The sequence below is a fragment of the Cyrtonyx montezumae genome, unplaced genomic scaffold (assembly GCF_038088225.1).
Source record: "Cyrtonyx montezumae isolate F1298 unplaced genomic scaffold, pur_monq_1.0 scaffold_3, whole genome shotgun sequence".
In the NCBI taxonomy this organism is placed as follows: Eukaryota; Metazoa; Chordata; class Aves; order Galliformes; family Odontophoridae; genus Cyrtonyx; species Cyrtonyx montezumae.
The window spans coordinates 56,154,450-56,173,991 of record NW_027072034.1 but is presented as its reverse complement, the minus strand read 5'-3'; the positions used below and the strand labels follow the sequence as shown (position 1 = coordinate 56,173,991).

General features: G+C 42.8%; 1 protein-coding gene across 1 annotated transcript in view; it reads right to left on the bottom strand.

Moving 5' to 3' along the window:
* The window catches only part of C2CD2 (C2 calcium dependent domain containing 2), a 33,344-nt gene that overhangs the window by 5,976 nt on the left and 7,826 nt on the right, over positions 1-19,542 (bottom strand). Inside the window, exons 3-12 of the mRNA XM_065741657.1 lie at positions 17,151-17,270; positions 16,636-16,737; positions 11,999-12,121; positions 11,588-11,708; positions 9,285-9,393; positions 6,336-6,397; positions 4,203-4,342; positions 3,782-3,953; positions 2,816-2,929; positions 631-758 (exon numbers count right to left, since the gene is read on the bottom strand). Of these exons, the coding sequence (XP_065597729.1) occupies positions 631-758; positions 2,816-2,929; positions 3,782-3,953; positions 4,203-4,342; positions 6,336-6,397; positions 9,285-9,393; positions 11,588-11,708; positions 11,999-12,121; positions 16,636-16,737; positions 17,151-17,270 (1,191 nt within the window). The remainder of the gene's footprint in view (positions 1-630; positions 759-2,815; positions 2,930-3,781; positions 3,954-4,202; positions 4,343-6,335; positions 6,398-9,284; positions 9,394-11,587; positions 11,709-11,998; positions 12,122-16,635; positions 16,738-17,150; positions 17,271-19,542) is intronic.

Genomic DNA, 19,542 nt, shown 5'->3' with positions numbered 1-19,542 from the left:
GCAATGACAAGGGAATCTATGCCCCATGGCTGGACTTTCCCTCAGCTCGTTAGGAAACCTGTGCAGAACAGCAAGACTACAGTAAACATCCACAGAGCGGCCTGCAGGGAAGGGACAGCAGGCAGGGACCAAGCTACAGATGGAGGCTGTAGATGGATAACAAAAACCTGGAAGAATGCTTCATGCCAAGCAAGGAGCAGACTTCTGTTTCCCTTCCTTGAGAACAAAGCCCAGAGGGAGGGCTTTTACAGAGGGTTTTGTTTAAGCAACTTTGACACGTAGAAAAATCACTGATATTATAGGCATGCGCGTTCCCTCCATCAGCAGAAATACATAGAAAGGCTGATCTTTTGTCCTTACCTAAGCCAGTTTTCCCAAATGCCTAATCATCCCACTCCCGGCTAAGGACACTGTGCATTTTTAGTTAGGCTTTCAAACCTAAGAATAAAAAAAACAACCGACCCCCCAGTAAGCCCACCCTGATTTGGTTCTACTCGAAACAGTTACTGAAACAGGCAGGCCTGGGTTCTGCAGAGACAGATGAGCAGTAGGCAACAGAATGCACATCATGCTCGGTGAAGCAGATGACTTCACAGTAGTAAGAAGTAAACCTGTTGTTTTCTGCTCTACCTTGGATACCCCTGATATGATAATGGTGCTTTTCTTTCTGGGAGACTTCAGCTTCTGTTTGGCAGACTCACTTAACTGTCGAATGGCTGCTTCTGCAACAGGATCGCTGCCATTCAATATCAGTAGCTCTGAAAAGAAAGCATTATTTCAGAGTGAAGAAAAAATAAAAGCAAAGAGAGGCAGAGTTTGTTCTTAATTTAAAGTTTAAAGGAATTAGAAGAAACAGTATAAACACCATGTATAACAAAACATTTTCCAATCCATCACCAAGCTACTGGGTCTTGGCTTTCCATCCTTCTCAATCTGGTGTATGTTATACAGCCTACACAGAAATGGTACAGAAGTTGCACTTACAAACCCATGCCCTGCATGCTCATAAGACTTTGGAAACCCAGGCCAAGCAGCCAATTACTTCATCACGTTGCTACACTGCAGTGAATTCTGGCACAGCAAGTTCACACTAATCAAATTCATTAAGCTTAGAAAAACAAATCTAATAAAGTTAATAAACAAAAATATTCACAGATTTAATTGTTGAAGGTGGGAGACTGTTGTTCAGTAAGAGATTTAACAACAATGGGATACAGTCAGGAAGAGCAATAATTGAACTGAGCGGTGTCTTCTGTCATCATGGCATTAAGGGACTGAAAGATGAGGCCTGAATAAAACTGCATCAAGTACCTCAGATACTTTTGGAACTTAGCAGTACGTATGCACAAGTGGTATGCACTACTCCCACACACACATGCACACTCACAACAAACCCCACTTCTCACCTTCAGAGCCACTGCAAAGCCTCCATGAACTCCTGAGCGCCCAGCACAGCATCAGTGGCACTTGCTAATTCTTACTGCCACCACTATTTACCAAGGATGAAAAGGCCACAGGATCTTTTGCACAGAGCTTGTAGCTAAATCAGCGTGATGTTTGTAATAACTACCACCAGTGCTTCTTTGTGTTTCTTTCATTTGCCTCAAGGTTTTGTTCTAATGAGCAATTCTTCCTGCGATAGTGTATGAACATTTCATAGGAATCCCCCTGCACTTCCACAGAAAGGAAAACATTGTCCATCTCAATGTGCTCTGAGCTTTATTTAGACAAGTTTTCCAGTAAGTGCTTTGTATTATTGGTATCAGAAGCAGTTATGATCAAAAACTCGGATGCTTAGGGCTTTCCAAATTGGCTTAAGTAATCCCACTCTCCTTCATGGTATCATTGTTCTAATGCTGGAGAAAGAGTCAAGAGCTATTCAAAGGTATTTGTGGTTATTGGTTCACACTCTTGCCCAGATTTCTGTCTTTTGGCCAACAACAGCAAGCCTTCTGACTGTCTCAGAAGCACTCTGGATCACCTCCAGATCATCCCATGTGCACTCAAACGTGTACAGAGAAAACAGAACTCCACATCATGTGCCATTTGCAGCTATATCAGACCACGTTTTTCATCACTGTTGCCTACAGATCTAAAGAACAAATGGTGAAGATACAAAGGACTGACAAACATGCTGAAGGTTCAGGGTTGCACCTCAAAAGGGTAAAATGCCACCAAGTCAAAACCAAGTTTAATTCAGTCAAAGTGAATTTGTAATTGAAAATGTTATTGAAGCTACCTGGGGCTCTGAAAGCTCTTCAACTGTATGTCAGGTGACTGAGGAAAGCAGATAAACAGGCTCAGCAAGATTACATATTTGCATCAGCATAAAAACAAAGCAACAGCAAAACAACAATGGCAGGGCTAGGAAGAGAATTCAGCCTTCCTACCCTTTCAAGTCTGCCTTACCTAAGGGAAGCCTCACGCCTTTTCTTCAGACAGGAGATTTAAGGCCTTAAGGTTAAATTTCAGAGAGTTTGTGTGTTGTGCAGTATACCTCATGCCTTTATAAGGGAGGAGTTTTTCATTCAAAAGCAAGAGGAAAGCCAGCCTGGCTTTTCTACAGCCACCTCCCCTTTCCAAACCGCAGCTCATTGTTGCTTTTACAAAATTAATAATTTAAATCTCTAGTTAAAAACAGACCTCTGCAAGGCTGCTATACCACTAACCACAGTAGTTGCTAACATAAACATCTCAGTGCCTGTTGAAAGCCGGTAGCCATGACAGTTTGCTGCTATTTTAGCTCTGTTACATTCATCCCATGTGCAGTCTGGAGAGACATTTTCTGATTAGAAGCACCAAAAGGTTCCTTTACCTGTATCTGAAGACGATAAAGTTTTGCTGACAGGAGCACCATGAGAGTGGAGGGCTTGAACAGAAAAATCCTTTTCGATCACCTTAACTTTGACTGGAGTTTTCACAGGAGAACCTGAAAACCAAGCTTCTTTGTGATTTGAACTATTTAAGACGTTTACTATGAAATTAACAACAACTCGTTATATCAATTTAAAAGGCAGTTTAAACCATAACTGTTTGAGAAAGTTCTCTATAGAAATTCTCAGGGTGTGCTCTCTATGGTTCCATGACCCCAGAAGACCTGTGAACATAGGGATCTGCTGTTTTTAAACACCTGCAATATATTAGACAACGTATGCTTCAGTAAAAGGTCTGCATTGACAGCTTCAAAGAATGCACCTCTTTGTGAGACTGCACGCGAAGACTGTAGAGGTTTTACTCCCACACTTATCCCAAGAGAAATCAGTCTACTCCAAAAAGGCACGCTGAGAAGACTTCCACAGGATGACACCCATCCTCATCTGAGATTACGATATGCACTGAGGTCAGAAGGCACAAGACTGCCATCAGCAAGCGCTCATGTCTGATACTTCTGCCACGTGGAAAAACACGTGCTCAAACCAAGCTGTTCTGCATTGTCACTCCAGCATGGAATTTTAAAGAGCATGCTACAGGAAGAACTATCCATTCCTCTTGCAACAGCAAGGTTTCACAAAAATTAAAAGCCTGATTTTGAAGAGTACAAAAAAACCCAAACATCACCATCGATGCTTCAGAAGTTTGGATGTTGCCCCTCTTCCCATCCCTGTTCCTCCTTGCATCGACTTCTCTCCATAGAATCACCAGGGTTGGAAAAGACCGACAAGATCATCCAGGCCAACCGTCCACCTGTCACCAACCGTTCTTTCCAAACCATGGCCCTCAACACTTCTCCCCCCCACAGTGAACCCTAAGGCTGAACACAGACCACATCAGATTTCCTCACCTGTGCTCAGTGGGGACGATCTCCCTTCCAGTCGAGGTTTGGTTTTCACAGCAGTTACAGTAGTGACCACAGTCCCGCAGGGCATCACAGTTCGATCCTTTTCTACCTTAGTGCTTGGCACTGGAGAAGAAGCTTGCCAAGTCTTTAACTCGTTAGGTTCGATAAACAAGAACTAGGAAGACACAAAATATTTCAGGGACATTAATATTTCTAACTAGTGCTCCTTCAACCTTTTCCATTAACATCCAGGAGCCAGCTAGTACTTTTGATACACATAAATACAGCGTGATGTGCTATCATAAAACACGACTATGATACAGAAATTTGACCAGACATTGCTCCGTGAACTCACAGATAAGCATTCACAAGGATGTCCAGAACCAAAGGATCCACTGTAATAACGAACATCCCCATGCCATACCTCTGCAGTAATGGATCCTAGCCCAGGCCTCAGCTCTGGGCTACCATCACTGGCCCTGCAGTTCAGTGCAAAGCTTTGGTGGCCAGAAGGTTGCTTCCTGAACAAGTCTAGAGGTACAGTTGCCTTCGCGGATGAAGAACCTAGAAGAAATAAAAAGGCTGAGAAAACAGGAAAGGAAGCAAAAGAACTGTAGCAGCTAACGACAACAGCTGGTTCTACACCACTGGGCAGCAAGGGCAGAAGCACGGCAGTGGTCAGAGCCTTCTTTCCATTTTACAACTCTTCCTCAGCCTGGCCTAAATACTACTAATACTACTAAATACTACTAATACTAATAGCAACGGGAAAGAACGGAGATGAAAATTTGCCACTGCTTCTGGCCATTTTTTTTCCCTATATATGCAGAATGCTTAGAGGAAAAGGAAACAACTAGAAATATTGCAATTACATTCTTGTACAATCCCTTAATTGATTACTTTTATTCTTTCTTTTCAGAGAACACTCCCTGGGTTCCTGGCAAATTGGAACATCATTAAGAATATTCCTTCTTTATTTATCTTCAGTTCAAGCTGAGCAGTTCTCTTGTTCCTCCCCCTACCTTGTCAGCTACATTAGACTGGAGCAAACTACTAGCAAAACTACCACAGCACTGCAGGGTTTGTTCTGCCAAACACAAAGGCAAATAAGAGTTTTACATTATAATCACATTCCTCAGCTGTCCCCTTACTAATGTGATTCTACTTTGAGTTTTCCATTACAACTTCTGGGAGAACAGCTAAGGTGGAGGCAGGGGAGGAGAAAGATGATGGTCAGTGCAATCAATGGGGATTTGGCTCTTTTAAACCAGGCCAATAATTACACTCTTAATAGGACGTGGAATGTTGCTGGTATCGTCTGAAAGATCCATTATGAAAGGTGCTTGAGAATAGACAAGAATAGATTTTATGTAAGAAAAAAATACGCATTTGCTGACTGTACATAGGCCTCATATGTCTGCCCTCTTTTCTTTAATAGAAAAGCAGCATCCCTGGAGAAATTATTTTTAAATATTTGCTTACATTTGACTTCCCAATCCTTCATATAATCATGGAACTTCTGTTTTCTCTTTGTTTTATACCTGAAATCTGGCATAAGAGGGAAAAAACAAATGGAACCAAGTGATGAAATAAAGTTACTATTTCTAACCACAGCAAAACTCTCTCATCAGCAAAAGGATAAGCAGCACAGATGAGAAGAATTTCACAGAATCCAGAGTATACCCCAAATTAGAAGGGGCCCATAAGGATCACTGAAACCAAATTCACCCAAAAATCAGACCATGATTTAGGGAGTTGTGGCATCGCTTCAATAAAGCCCAGCTAATGAAGTATTTGGAGCAAGTCTGCAAACCTCACACAAACAGCTCAACTGCTCCTTTGCCTCAAAACCTGCCTATCCATTATCCCCACACCGAGGCAGTAATTCTCCAAACAATCAAAATGTAACAGTTAAGTGGCAAAGAAAAACCTACCACTAAAGGCTAATTGCAAACTATTATTTTTCATAATTGATTCTGTTATGGTTCTCTGTCTTTGAAAGACAGGAGAGCCATAACTTGAAACTATAACTGACATGACTTGTTAGAAGTTTAAAAGGCCAAATAAGAGGGTTATCCACAGCTACTGACAGCCCCTGCAGGAAAGGCTGACTTAAGGTTACAAAGAAACTTTAACTCTAGGGACACAGGCACTGTAACAGTGTATTTCTCTTCTGCCTAGGCTTACTGGTGGAGGTAAGGAAGTACATAGACAGTGGTTGACCCAGGTGAACAAATGAGTCACCCAAGAACTTCCCAGTTCTCTAAGAATTTCAACTCTAGGAGCTAAATTTGAAGCCAGACTCACAAAGCTCACAAACTGAGCTTTTTCCTCAAACTGCCTGTTTCGTGTACACTTGGCTGGCTATTTTTAGACAATCTCCTTCTGCTGTTGTCTCTTGCAGGGCCATTCTGAAGACGTGCCCAATGGGACAACCAGAACTCAACAGCATCAGAGCCAAACTTCAGCAGGTTTGGAAACTGAATACGTTCTTATATGGCTCTATCACAGAACTAAAAGAGGACTTATGTCAATGTCCAGCAGTTTAAATACTTACTATCCAACTTTCCGTCTTCTACTATTTGCAGTAGCAGTGTTTTTGATTTGGCACTTAGTTCACTGTAAAACAAATGAAGATGTGTTAGGTCTCTGCAGCAGGTGGGTTTTCCTTCCCACATTAATTTTCCCTGCCCTGCTCTGGTCCCCAGCCCCACTGCTTCCCTCACCCTGCACAGAACACAACCCTATGTTGCTGACCTGCCAGGGCACATGGCTTCTTTTTGACCCGTGAGAACGACTAGAGGAATCTCAGCCAGAAAACCACAGTTTGGCTTCTTCCCAGCTCCCATTTTAGCTGCCTAAAATTTCAGAGGCTTTCTTTCTCCCCAGCAGTTTGCAAACACTGCCTTTCAGGGCAATGTTGGTCCCTAGTCTGACTGCTAACAGCAGCACTAAGAAGCCATTTCTTCCCTGGCAGGATCAACAGTGAACATTGTTGACATTTTTAAGTTAAGATGCTGGAACAGACCCAATTGACTGCCTATTCAGAGCTGCTCAGTGTCCTGTCAAAGCAGAAGATGCCCTGCAAGGCAGGAGAGAAGCAAGCAAACAGTCACAGGCTCAAGTGAGGAGGATCAGTATGACTTTTTCAAAACAAGACTCAAGGATGCTGCAAAATGAGAACTCATTCCTCTGTGACAGAATTAATATGTACTATTATCAGAATTACTGCCATCTGTAGTAGCCTGTAAGATGAACCAGACAAGAGATACAAAACCTTATCTCCTGTGAAGTAAGCTGGGTATCTAACTGAGGAACCTTCCAGTACAACTGGATTTCATACCCTTCTCAGAAATGGTCTGCCAAAAGCCTAAGGGCAGGCATGCATATCTTTTATTTTTCCACATATCCTCCTTAGGATGGATGGCATGATCTTGGCTGCAGATGCTCTACTTCCATCAGATGCCCTGAGACATTATCTCACCGGCAAGTTTAAATATTTGCTCTGTCACAATCACTCCTGATCTTGCACCTCCAAAACTCACACGCATGCGCCCTGAGGCTGCCCACTGCTGCTCCTCCCATGAAGCCAAAGCAAAGCCTGACACAGTGGTCAGCACATCGCTCTTCAGACTGGCAGGTATTTTTGCTTTTTAATTTAAAAAAGGCAGGAAGGAATGAACTTGAAAGAAAGTATGCAGCCAAATCCCGATCACTTGTCTTTGTAAGTCCCCACGCTCACCTCATGCACTTCTGAATAACAGCCAGTGCAATGGGAAACCCACCATTATCTGTAGCATCTAGGCCAAATTCCAGTCCACTTAATCACATCCTGCCTGCCCTCCTTCTGCACTTTCAGTTTGAAAGGGGCTCATTCTTGTAAACTTCCTGTCCAAAAGTGCTGGGTACAAGTCTGTTCTGCAACATCGAACTCTCCACCAACTGGAGAGAATTGCTGCTCCACCAACAGATGGCGGAAGTGGTTTGCATACACAAGAGGTGAAGTATTTTGAGACAGTCCAGAAAAGAAAGTCATTACAGAAGTGCATTGTTTCTCTTGCTGTGGAGAAGAAATCACATCACTTTAATCCCTAAGCTGCAACAGCAACACAGCGCACTGTCACAGAAGAATGCTGCCTGCTCCGCGGCTTCCCACAAAAGCTGGAGATCCTCCAACTAAAACCAGACTTAAAAGACAAAACATCTTGAGCCATTCATGTCTCAAAGAAGGGAGTTTCCTAGCTGGTTATCCACTTGCCAGCAGGATGAGACACAGGGTGTATTTCTCCATCAAACTGCAGAGAAGAACTGGGACTTTTCAGTGTTGTTCCACATCATCATTTTTTTCTGTACTATGATCACTGCTTCGGTGGATCACAATCCTAAGGAGTACATGGGAGCAGAGCAGCTGCCTGCAATGGGGAGGCAGGAGAAGGTTTGTGCACCGCACACTCACTGCTCCTTGGAGCTGAGGAGAAACACACAAACACATGCACCAATCCTCAAAGAAGGCAGCACTTGGCACTGACAGGCGCAAGTTGAGCACTCACTCAGCTCCTTGCAAGCCAAGCTTCTGCCTTTCAGAGAGGAAATGGATGCCAGGCTGTGAATACACAGCAAAGAAAAATGCCACAGAAAAACAGATGGTCTTTGTTGTGATGATCTGGAAGGTCTTCTCCTATCTAGATGATTCTATGAACGAAAGTGAGATGGGAGAGGAAAGCTATATCAAGAACCACAACATACCTAGTGGCTCTCACATTACTAAGCCAGAAGCAGGAAAAAAAATGCGACACCTGCAGCACTGCCCCATTTCCCTGGGAAGCTGCTTCTGCCTGTGTGCGTGCATCTAAAGGCAGTCGAGATATGCACCTCAGACCATGCCATCAGTGGCTTCCTCATACAACACAGAACCTACCAGACGTTTTCTGCTCTGCCTCTGGGAAGTGGAAATGAAAACAGTTTTAGAACAGCTCACTTCTGACCCTATTTACAGAAGCTGTCTAAATCATACAATACCGTGCAGGTTGTCCCAAATTCCCATTTTTGTTCTGAGGAAAAGAAAAACCTACTTATTTTTACACTGTGCTTTTTATAATGGCCATTGTTATTTTAGACAGCCAACTTGTTTGCACATTCACTTTTCCCACCTGGGGGAAGGAAGGGTTAAACATCAGATTTTCTCAAATGCCGTTTAAAGTGACTTCAAAACCTTGCTAACAGTTATTGACACTAAATTAAAGTATGGCTGATTTATTATGCCTGTTACTGCTGTCATGAACTGGAGTCAGATATCTACCAGGGAAGACCCAGAGGCTTATTTGATCTCATATCCACACACAGGGTAATTAGACACTTCGAAGTCTCTACCAGCTCCAGATTTTTCTGAGGCCACCTGACAGGCCGTGCTTCCAAACATTGTTCTGCTGAAATCTCACATAGTGCCAGTTAAAAAACAAATAAAGATGCTTTACTACAAAATGTTCTCAGTAGATGAATTACTCACAAGACAAACTCTTCCTTCCAAAAGGGATTTGCAGCATTTTTGGCTACGGAGCTGGAAAACTTCTGCATAGGGTCATTCAGCTGAGCTATGCACACAAAGTTTGTGCTGCCTGTAAGAACAACAAAAAGAAAGTTGTCAATCTTCCATCACAATGAGACACACTTATTCAAATGAAAGTGAAGAACCTCTTTCCTTACATATTGCTCTTTTGAATAGACCATTTGGAAACACTTCCTCACCCACCCATACAATAACTTTTTCACTTCTGACTGAATGGCATAACAGAGTAATTATATCACTACTCCAAATGCAATAATTGGCACAAATGTGTAACTCTAAAAACAATTTATTGTCTATTACTTCCACAGGAATGGAAATCATTTCAGTCTTAGAGCTCCAACACAGCAAGGATATCAGCAAAAAGTTCACTGCTGACTTTGTGCACAGCAAACAACAGACACGCTGCCTACAGCTCTCCTGAAGAATCCAGTTTAATATTTGTTATCACCAACTCTCAGTTGTGCTCCTCTGGTGCATCTGGGCTGTGAAAGAGCACTATCTCGGGCACAGAAGCAGCTCAGGCCTGGCGAGGTTATCAGAGGAGACAAAGCACCATGGACACACAGCTTATGGGGATCCAAGCTAACCCTGCAGTAAGCAGTTTAGCTGCTTTCCCAATGTGCTGAGCCTGAGTTAATGAACCCTGGGTGGTTTGCTGTTAAAGCAGCCATATGCCCCCACAGCCCCTGCTGAAACCTGCACACAGCCCTGCATCAGAGCCACCTGGAAATTGACACTGCAGGTAGCAAGTTCTGTCCAGAAGCCAGCATCTGCCCAGCTGTGCCACTATTTCCACTGGATTTACAATGACCAACTGAACACCACTACGAGGCTTTATTTCTCATACTCAGCTCCAAAGCATTCACACCCCAGGAAGTTGCTAGGGAACGAGCAGAATTTTCTCCACCTCCTGTTACAAATGCAAGAAGTGATTTCAGGATCTCCATATCTGTATTTCCAAAGAAGAGAGCATTAACGGTTCCTTCTTCTTCACACTTTGAGGGAGTGGCCAGAGGGGTTTCCCATAAGGCAAATCCTCTGCCATATGCATCCTGTGCTTATAAAGCCATCTCATTTCATGACTGTTAATGGCACCTCTTTTGAAAAGCTTTCTTTGCACTATGAAATTGTAGAGTAACATTGAATTCTCAGTTAGTTTTCTTGCTGCAACCAACAGTTTCCAGCACAGTTCTATTTACAGATGATATTTCACTGCCAAGACTTTCAGAACTGCTATAATATATATACATACACACACATATATATATATATATGAACAGTCTGCAGAAAGTTTTAGGGGAAACACTTCCAGTCAGGATGAGCAAAACAGCACTATGCAACAGTCTGGGGCAGCAACTTACTACATCTAACTGAAAAAGAATAAAGCAAGAAAAATACATTTATCCAAAACCCATGCTTTGCCCCTTTTTAAGCAGCTAGAAGCTTCCATTGAAAAGACTGTTATGGAATTTTTAGCAACCATGAGTCACAGGGATTCAAATTCACATTTTCTCTGACACAACCCACAATAACGCTCGCTCATGCCTTGAGAAATGATGCAAGCAAGTTTGCACTTGAAGTCTGAACACCTGTCAGACAGGTTTGGTGCTTCTTTCTTAAACCAGCCATTCAACTTCACCAGGCTGGGAGCTTCTTTTGGCTTTATTCTCCATCTGCAAGAGGTATACCTTCCCTTGCCCACAAATATACTCTATTAAGGGTAAAATAACAACAAAACCCTTTGAGGAGAGCTTACATAAAGGAGGAGGGTTATAATCAGAAAACTGCCTCCAAATAAGGGAAAACAGTTGTAAAAATAGGGCAATACTGAACCAAAGCAATGTCACTGCTAACAGTCAATGAAGAGCTGGTTCTTAGCCCAATCCAACTTGTTATATCAAAGGGATAACTTCTAAGGTAAAACAAACTCTAGAGAATAAACAACCAACTTTAGAAATATGCTCATTTCAATTTGTTTTCAAACGGTACAGATTTGTTTACAGAAAGATCAAGATGTCTAAATAATTAAATAAACCAAAGCATTCACAGTTTTGTACAAGCATGACTAAGCTTGTTTCTGGGAGAACAGCAATTTTGTGCATGCCGTTCTGAGCCAAGCTTGTAAATTAGAACTTCCAAATGATTTCAGCTGAATTTAAAAACAAAATAAAAAAGAAAAACAACAACAACAACAAAAACAACATCCTACTTGAAAACAAGTGGCACCCTTTGGGCTATGTTACCTGCAGCACTGTGATCAGTGAGGTTTACAGTGATGTTCCTCACCAGCAGTTTCAGTTCATGAGCCCTTGGAGGTTTAGGTGGACTGGTGCCCTGAGGGATAGTGCTCGTGTTCTGTACATTCTGTGAAAAGGAAAACAAGAAGGATGGAGCATACACAAATGCTTAACTTCTGTCACATTAATACAAGGAAGTACATGTGATGTGGAATAGCATCCACAAATAACCACATGGGAGTTTATAATCACAAAGCCTTCACTGCCAAAGGCTGTTTTGTTTTAAAGCAAGTGTTCCAGTTGTATCTAATCACTGAGTGGTGTTAGATGTACTGGTTTCTGGGTCATAAACAAGTAATAAAAAACAAAGAAGGACACTTCCCAAAAGATCCGGGTAGGACTAGGAACAGGACTTACCTGAACCTCCTTTATGTCTGTAGGCCTCGTACTCAACACTACAGATGGAGTAACTGAGCTAAAGAGATCCTTCAAAACATCTCTGAGTGTTTCAGATATTGCACAAGTCCCTTCTCCCTGCCCCTAAAAGGAAACGAACAACCACACTGCTCAGTATTCAGGAGAACACACTTCAAGGAAAAAAATAATTAATCTGGCATATCCAAACTACCAAAGCAACTGCCAATTACCTTAGCCAGAGAGAGACAGTTTATGTCACCAACAAAGTATACCAGGAGATCGTGCAAGTAATTACTTACATTTCTACATTAAGCACTAAAGAAAAACTAGGAATGTACACTAATAAAGCCGCATGCTGTTCAGAGTGTTAGGAAGGCAGAGAGCTCTTATCCACAAAACTAGGCATTTCACTAACGCTTCATGGTGCCATTTTCAAGTTGCTGTACTGCTTTGCACTCTGCTGAGAGCAGATCAGGTCCCCAGATAAGCAGATAGGCACTGTTCCACTGATTTAATGGGAGTTCTGCCAGTGCACGACAGTTGAGAATGTGCTAATCCTCCAAGAGATGCTATAATAACTCTTCAGCGCAGCAGAGGTCTTCAGCCCTGCAGAGAAGTGCATGGAATTGACGGGCAGTCAAGCCACTCCAAGGGACTGACTCATGAGTTTGCCTACTCAAAAACCCTGCGGCCGTCTGCATTTCGCACTGCCTGCTTGCACACTTCCTGTCTGGAACATCAGAACTTGTTGCAGATCTTGCTTCTGTGTGGCTTCACAGGAATAACTGTAACTGTAAAGCATCAGAAGAGAGAGAACCATTCAACCCATCCCCATCCTCTTCACATCATGCTGCTGGAAAGCTTTCCTATGCTCAGTCAGCTACATGGGAATCAATCTATAAATGAAGACGTCAAGGAAGGGCAGTTTGGTGCTACCTTTGCTGTGGAGGCAGCCCAGGAGAAATCTCCATGAGGTCTGTTCTCTAAGGAAAAGATTTGCTTGAATGACAGAGGACTCAGCCATGCTTTTTAACTTGTTAGCACATCTGAGTGACTACTGTGTTACAGAACAAGGCTTTAAAATGAAGGGAATCGACTTCCAGATACTGAATATCCAGGCAAGCACAATAAATATACAAAGTAGAAAAAAAAAAGTACTCCTCTACATGCTGCTGTCGGATGAGAGCAGGTCTCCAGCAAGCAGCATCAACAAAGCAGGCCCAGCTGCAGAAGACGAGGCACACTGGTGACAAGGACACACAGTTTGCACCAGTGGGAAGATCTGGCAGGGAATTGAAGGCCTAATTCCTGCAGATTATCTTGATAATGCTTAGGCTGGGCAGCATCAGCTTCCAGCATTCCCATCAGCTTAAGCAGACCCGCAGGACTGCAACAGCTCAGGTATCAAGCTACATCCCCATGAACACAGCAGAACATCCTGCATCACCCTCCTCTGCTAGGGCTGTGCCCCTCAGCATGGAGAGCCCAGCACCAGATTCTGTCACTTGCAACCCTCAGTCCTCTTTTAATGCACACACAGTCACTCAGCACTCCTGAAGGGTGAAGCTTGCACAGCAGGTCAAACCAATTTGGAGCAACACCCCTCTCCCAGTTACTCAAGTGTTACAGAAAGCCTGGGTGTTTCATAAAAATCCCAGGAACGCTGCATACAGAAATCCTTTTGCACCACCTCCTCATGCACCCACCCTTTGATGATATGCAGCCACTGATGAAAACCTGCAACAGTACTGGCTGATCCCAGCCACTTTGCAGCAACTTTGCTTTGTTCACACTGTGCTCCCCAGCACAACTGCTGGAGAAAGAGGCAGAGGAACTGCTCTTCTTCCTGCAGCTTCCAAATAATACCTTTGCTTTTAAAATTACTGAAAAATACACTTGTTTCAGTAACTTTGGTTTTCTGAGACACTTAAATAAGCAGATAAATCATTGGTTGTTCTCACTGCTTTGGGGGCGAGTTCCTTCCCCTGCCCTTACCTATGCACTGTTGGATAAAGAATGATGCCAACTTGCAAAATTCCAGCCAACCCTCAATCTGTTCCCAACCAAAACTGGTAGTAGTTATTCAACAGCTGTCACTGGACTTCTATTGATAGGCATTTTCTGATGTTCTTCCATCAACAGAAAATAGACGATATCCACTCGTTTGACTGATGGCAGAACTATTGCATTGATGATCATCAGCAATTGAACATACAAACAATGTACATAAAGTATCTTTTCTGTAAGAGAAAAAAAGAACTACAAACACAAAAGCTGATGTTGACAGTTTTAAGAGCTGAAGGAATTACCAAGTTGCTACTTGTTTTATCCATTAAACAGCTCTCCATTTGTCACCTCCCCACCTCCCTGAATGCTAACAGAAACTTCAAAGTGAAAAAGAAGCCCTTAAGTGGTAAGAACTTAACAGGCTTGTTTTAAAATCACAGGCAAAGCACAGGAGGTTACCACTGCTTTGTCACTCGGTGAGTCTCAAAAAACAGGCTTTGAAGGCCAGAGACAGTGCCAGACTCATTTGCACGTGTCAGTGAATACTCACTGCTTGCTCAGTAAGTGGACAATCAGCACACCACTCCAACACGTGTAGGTCAGTTGCACACACAGTGTAATTATATCACGTTTTAATTAAAGCATTACAATACACTTCAGAAGACCTGCCTGTCCCCAGTTATAAGCTTAATATTTCTGTGTACAAAAACTATGGTAATAAATTTTTATGATTCTGTCACTCAGCTACAGGTCTTCAGCAGCAGCCTTATCATTTAGTCTGGAGAAGAGGAGGCTCAGAGGAGACCTTATTGCACTCTACCACTTCCTGAAGGGAGGTTGTGGTGAGGAGGGGGTGGGCCTCTTCTCCCTGATAAATAATGACAGGACGAGAGGGAACGGCCACAAGTTGCGCCAGGGAAGATTTAGATTAGACCTGAGGAAAAATGTTTTCTCTGAAAGAGTGGTCAGGCACTGGAATGGCCTGCCTAGGGAGGTGGTTGAGGCACCGTCCCTAGCGCTGTTCAAGAAGCGTTTAGATGAGGTGCTAAGGGATTTGATTTAGTAGTTCAGTGGGTAGGGATGGTGATAGGAGGATGGGTGGACTAGATGATCTTGTAGGTCCTTTCCAACCTAATGAATCTATGAATCTATCACAGCTAGTACTGGGGGCTGAGCTTACGGGAAGGCGTTCTGCAAAGAAGGACTTGGTGGACAAGCTGATCACAAGCCAGCAGTAAACCCCTGTGATCAAGAAGGGCAACAGTATCCTGAGGTGAATTACAAACAGCACTGCCAGTAGGTCAAGGGAGGTGATCCTTCCTATCTACTCTACACTGCTGAAGCTTCACCTAGAATACTGGGTCCAGTTCTGGGCTTGCCAGTACAACAGAGAGACAGACATACTGGAGAGAGTCCAGCAAAGGGGTACTGAAGTGATGAAGGAATTGGTTTATCTCATCTGCAAGGAGAAGCACACGGAGCTGGGCCTGGAGAAGAAAAGGACAAGGGGATCTTATCAACGATGCTCTCAAGAGGATGGCTCCTGATGCTTCTCAGTGGCGTCCAGCAACGAGAGGCAGCAGTCTCAAACTGAAGCACAGGCAGTTACAAACAGACATAAGGAAAAAGGTATTTATTATGAAGGTGACAGAGCACTGGCACAGGCTGCCCAGAGAGATTAGAGAAGCTCCTCACTGTAGCTCTCCAGAAGTACCCTGGAGGTGGTCTTGGGCACCCTGCTCTGAGTGTCCTTGCCAGAGCCGGGGTTGGCTAGATGAACCCAGAAGGGCTCTTCCTACCTCAACCATTCTGTGATGCTGTAAATGTAGTCTTTAGCAAGACCTTCAGTCAGGAAACCAACCTCACATAAAGCAAGCGTGTGCTCACTCTTTCAGGAAATGTCTTAATAAAAGAAAGCACAACAAACAATGAACCAGAATTTACATATGAAGATAACATGCAGTTGAAAAAGCCTCAATATATCTCTAAATAACTTATCATTGCTTTAAAAACTTATATTTTTTTAGAGCTGTATCTAAATGAGTCCTACCAGATTCCAAAACTAATTAAGTTAAGGCAAGGAAAATGGCTTTGATGGGAACATCATTACAACTGTTTCTTTATATGAGAAGCACTCTTAAGGCTTTTAGTAACACATTTTTCACACCTTTGAATTTGGTCAAAAATGTTTGCCAGGTCACTTGTCTGTCAAATACAGATTTATCTTCAATGCCTCAGTAATCTTCGGAGATGCTTTTTGATTTCAGAGATGTAGGATTTTGATGGATGAGCAATGGCAAGTCTCCCTGAAGCAGTTTAAGAACCCACTGCCAATAAGTAACTGTCCCATTCCACTGCTAAATGCAGTCAGCAGAAAGGAACAGGCATTTTTGCTTCAGTTGTTCCTGCATCATCCGATATCTTAGCTCAAGCTACTGTTACTGCTAATCTAATGCACTGCATTGGGTTTTGCACTGGAGAGATGCTTTTGGACACCTTGAGCAGAGGGACAGAGTGACTACCAGGGGAGCAGCAGCAGCAAGGTTTGACAGAACTTAAGTCCTCTTCCAGTCTGAACTGCACCTTGACATTAGAACCTTCACTACAACAAATAAAACTTACTGACTGACCTCCTGCACTATTGGCTGGATTTCAAAGTTGATTTCATCGACATTAACGAGGAGCCACTCCACTTTGACATCATCTCCTTTGTCTTTCACGTAGAGGTGAAGCTGTGGATAGGAAAGCAGTTATTGGAATGTGTTCTGTAAGGAAATTTTAAGTCAAGCTCCAGACTTAGGCTCACTAAAGTAAAAATACCAGTTTCTGAGTTGGTATTCATCCAAGTGACAGTGTGAGAAAGCAAACTAAATACCAAGTGAGGGTGCATGCCAGTCAAAAAGGGTACTGCTGTTCTAGACATTGTAGCAGTCTATTGAAAGATTTATTTACTTATCCACAGCCTTCCTAAAGCAGAAGGCAGAACTGTAACATTATTAAATGTTTCACTGGAAATAACACAAGCTTGTATGCATTCTGCAAATACCAAGTGAAAACCCAACACAACCTTTCAGACCTTTCATTTGAGCTGTGGGATGAGATGTAACTAAAGGAAAAAGAGAAAATAACACTTAAGAGGCTTTACCTGCAAGTGAAGTGGAGACAATTTCACACTGTATGACCGACTTTCCGCAGCTGTGGGTGAAGAACTTGAGACACTGACAACAAATGTAATGGAATCTCCCACAACATTACAAGAAACCACCTACAGAAATTAAAGAGGAGGAAAAAAGGAAGGGAAGAATTAGTTTAAATTTAATTTAATTAGTTTAAATTTAGTTTAAATTAGTTAAAATTTAGTTTTCAGAAGAATGTTTGGTAACTTTATAAGCAAGTTTTTTCTCCTTCCTTCCCTAATGCAAACCAAGCATCCTATTTCAGGATAGCTGGTTTTACCAAACATTTAGCTGGTAAAAATGAACTGCACAAGATTCGTTCTAGTGGTATCCTACAAATGAGAAATTTGGTCAAATTGCTGTTGTTTCTGGAGAAGATATTGACTGAGTAATTCCAGTGGGGTGGGGATGGGCAGAAGCCTTCAGAAATTTATTCCAGTCTTTGACCAAACCAAAAGGAGAGCACTGAAATTTGGTGGTGAAGCTAAATGTTTGGGACAAGCTTATTTGCTACTTGACTGCTATATGCTTACATACATACACACCTTCAGCTTTACAAGCAGTAATTTAACTTGTTATCACACTGAGTATATAGTGTTTCTCTCGTCCCTCTCCTCACAGGCCAACTAGGGTTGCAGAGCTGCTCAAAAATCAAAGAACATGCAGAAGGCACCTGGCAGCAGAGGAAAGGCCCAGGTACAGAAGTCAGAAATCATGCATTAAGCCAGAGAGAGATGTTCACTTTGCTAACAGCCTTGCTGGCTGAAGACACCAGCCCGTTGCTGTACCCACAGCTCCACCACTGAAGAAGTGAGTTAAACATTTCATAGAGGGATTCAGGCAAAGTTAACCATGTTAATGCAACGCGCAGACAATCTGCTGCAAGATCTGTTTGACAGAAACTCTGCAAATGCCAGTAAATTATATTTGTGCACTTATCGCTTTGCTTATATGCACTGGATTGGAAATTGAAGGCATCAGTATGAGTCAGGTACCCTCTGAAAGATCCTTATCAGTCTCTCCTTAAAAACAGTCCATCTCCCAGGACTCTATACACTGTAAAAGGCACCAGAGGGCTTCAGAGCACATCTGTGAAGGCAGAAATTACAAAGGAGCAAGTGGATTTGACAAATAACAAACGCAGCCATACCTATGAGCAACAAGAGTTGCAGAAGGTGCATCTTCTGCAAACCATAGTTGGGAGGTGAAGAAATCTGCCTTCACCTCTCCTCCTTCCCAAAAGCTAAATTCCCTCTAAGTTGATTTATGTTCCTTAATCCCACATAATCAACATAAGAAGCCACAATTAGGACACAGCAGAAGTTAGTTAATAACTAAAAAGCTTGAACGCTCATTTTATTTGTAATTGAGCCAAAATACAGAATACAATTCATTCACAATGAGGACAGTCTGACATGGCTTTTCCTTCAGCACAGCAAAAATAGACAGGTTCTTCCACCTTTTTAGAGCACAGAGAGAGGGAAAAGGACAGGTCTGATGCAAAAAACACTGGTGCTTGTATACCCTAAGCACAGTGCTTCACCACCCATATGCATCCGATCCACACATGCATGGGAAGCTCAGTGCATTTGGAACAAGTTGGACCTGCTGCACACGTGATGTAGAGCCACATGGCTGGAATTTCAGGAGGTCTAAAAGGCAGGGTTACCAGGTAAACAGGCAATTACTGCTTTAAAAACAAACAACAGAAGCCTGGCAAGAGGGTTGGCAGATGTGCTCATGTTCTACCTTTTCTCTCAAGATGTGTTTATTTTCAAGAAAAAGATGAAAACAGAGAGTCTGCAACTGCCACTTTCCTTCTAAAGCGACGTTTCTTTAAAGTAGCAGATGCTTTTGATAGACCTCAGCAGAAATATGTAGGCCATTTGTACGCCCCTCCCTGAACAGTACCAGGAGGAAAAACACTGAGGTTCCCTGTGCAGTGCTCCTCTTCCCCCACAGCCCCATCCAACATGCTTCCTCAGATTCTTTGTCTCAGAGCAGGTGAAGAGCAGTCACCAACAAACCCCAGCTCATTTGTATCCTCTGAAACTCTAATTAATAGACAAAAAGCATTTGCTAGCACAAGAGGAGAGGGTCAGGCAAAGCACCCTTTTCCGGGTGAAAGAGGAGAGAAAGAGAGAGGATAAACATTTAGGAGAAAACAGAGGCATCTGAACTGGTAAGCTGCCCTTTGACTTCATTTATCTTTTTTATCTCTTACCCAATATTCCATGCAAGGGACACCTCATCATCCACCTTTCATTTTCAATGGAAGCTAGAAAACCTGTAGTTTCTGTGACAAACTTTCCTCCAAAATGAAGCCCTTGCACCAATGCACAGCAGCTGTGGCTGGCTAAC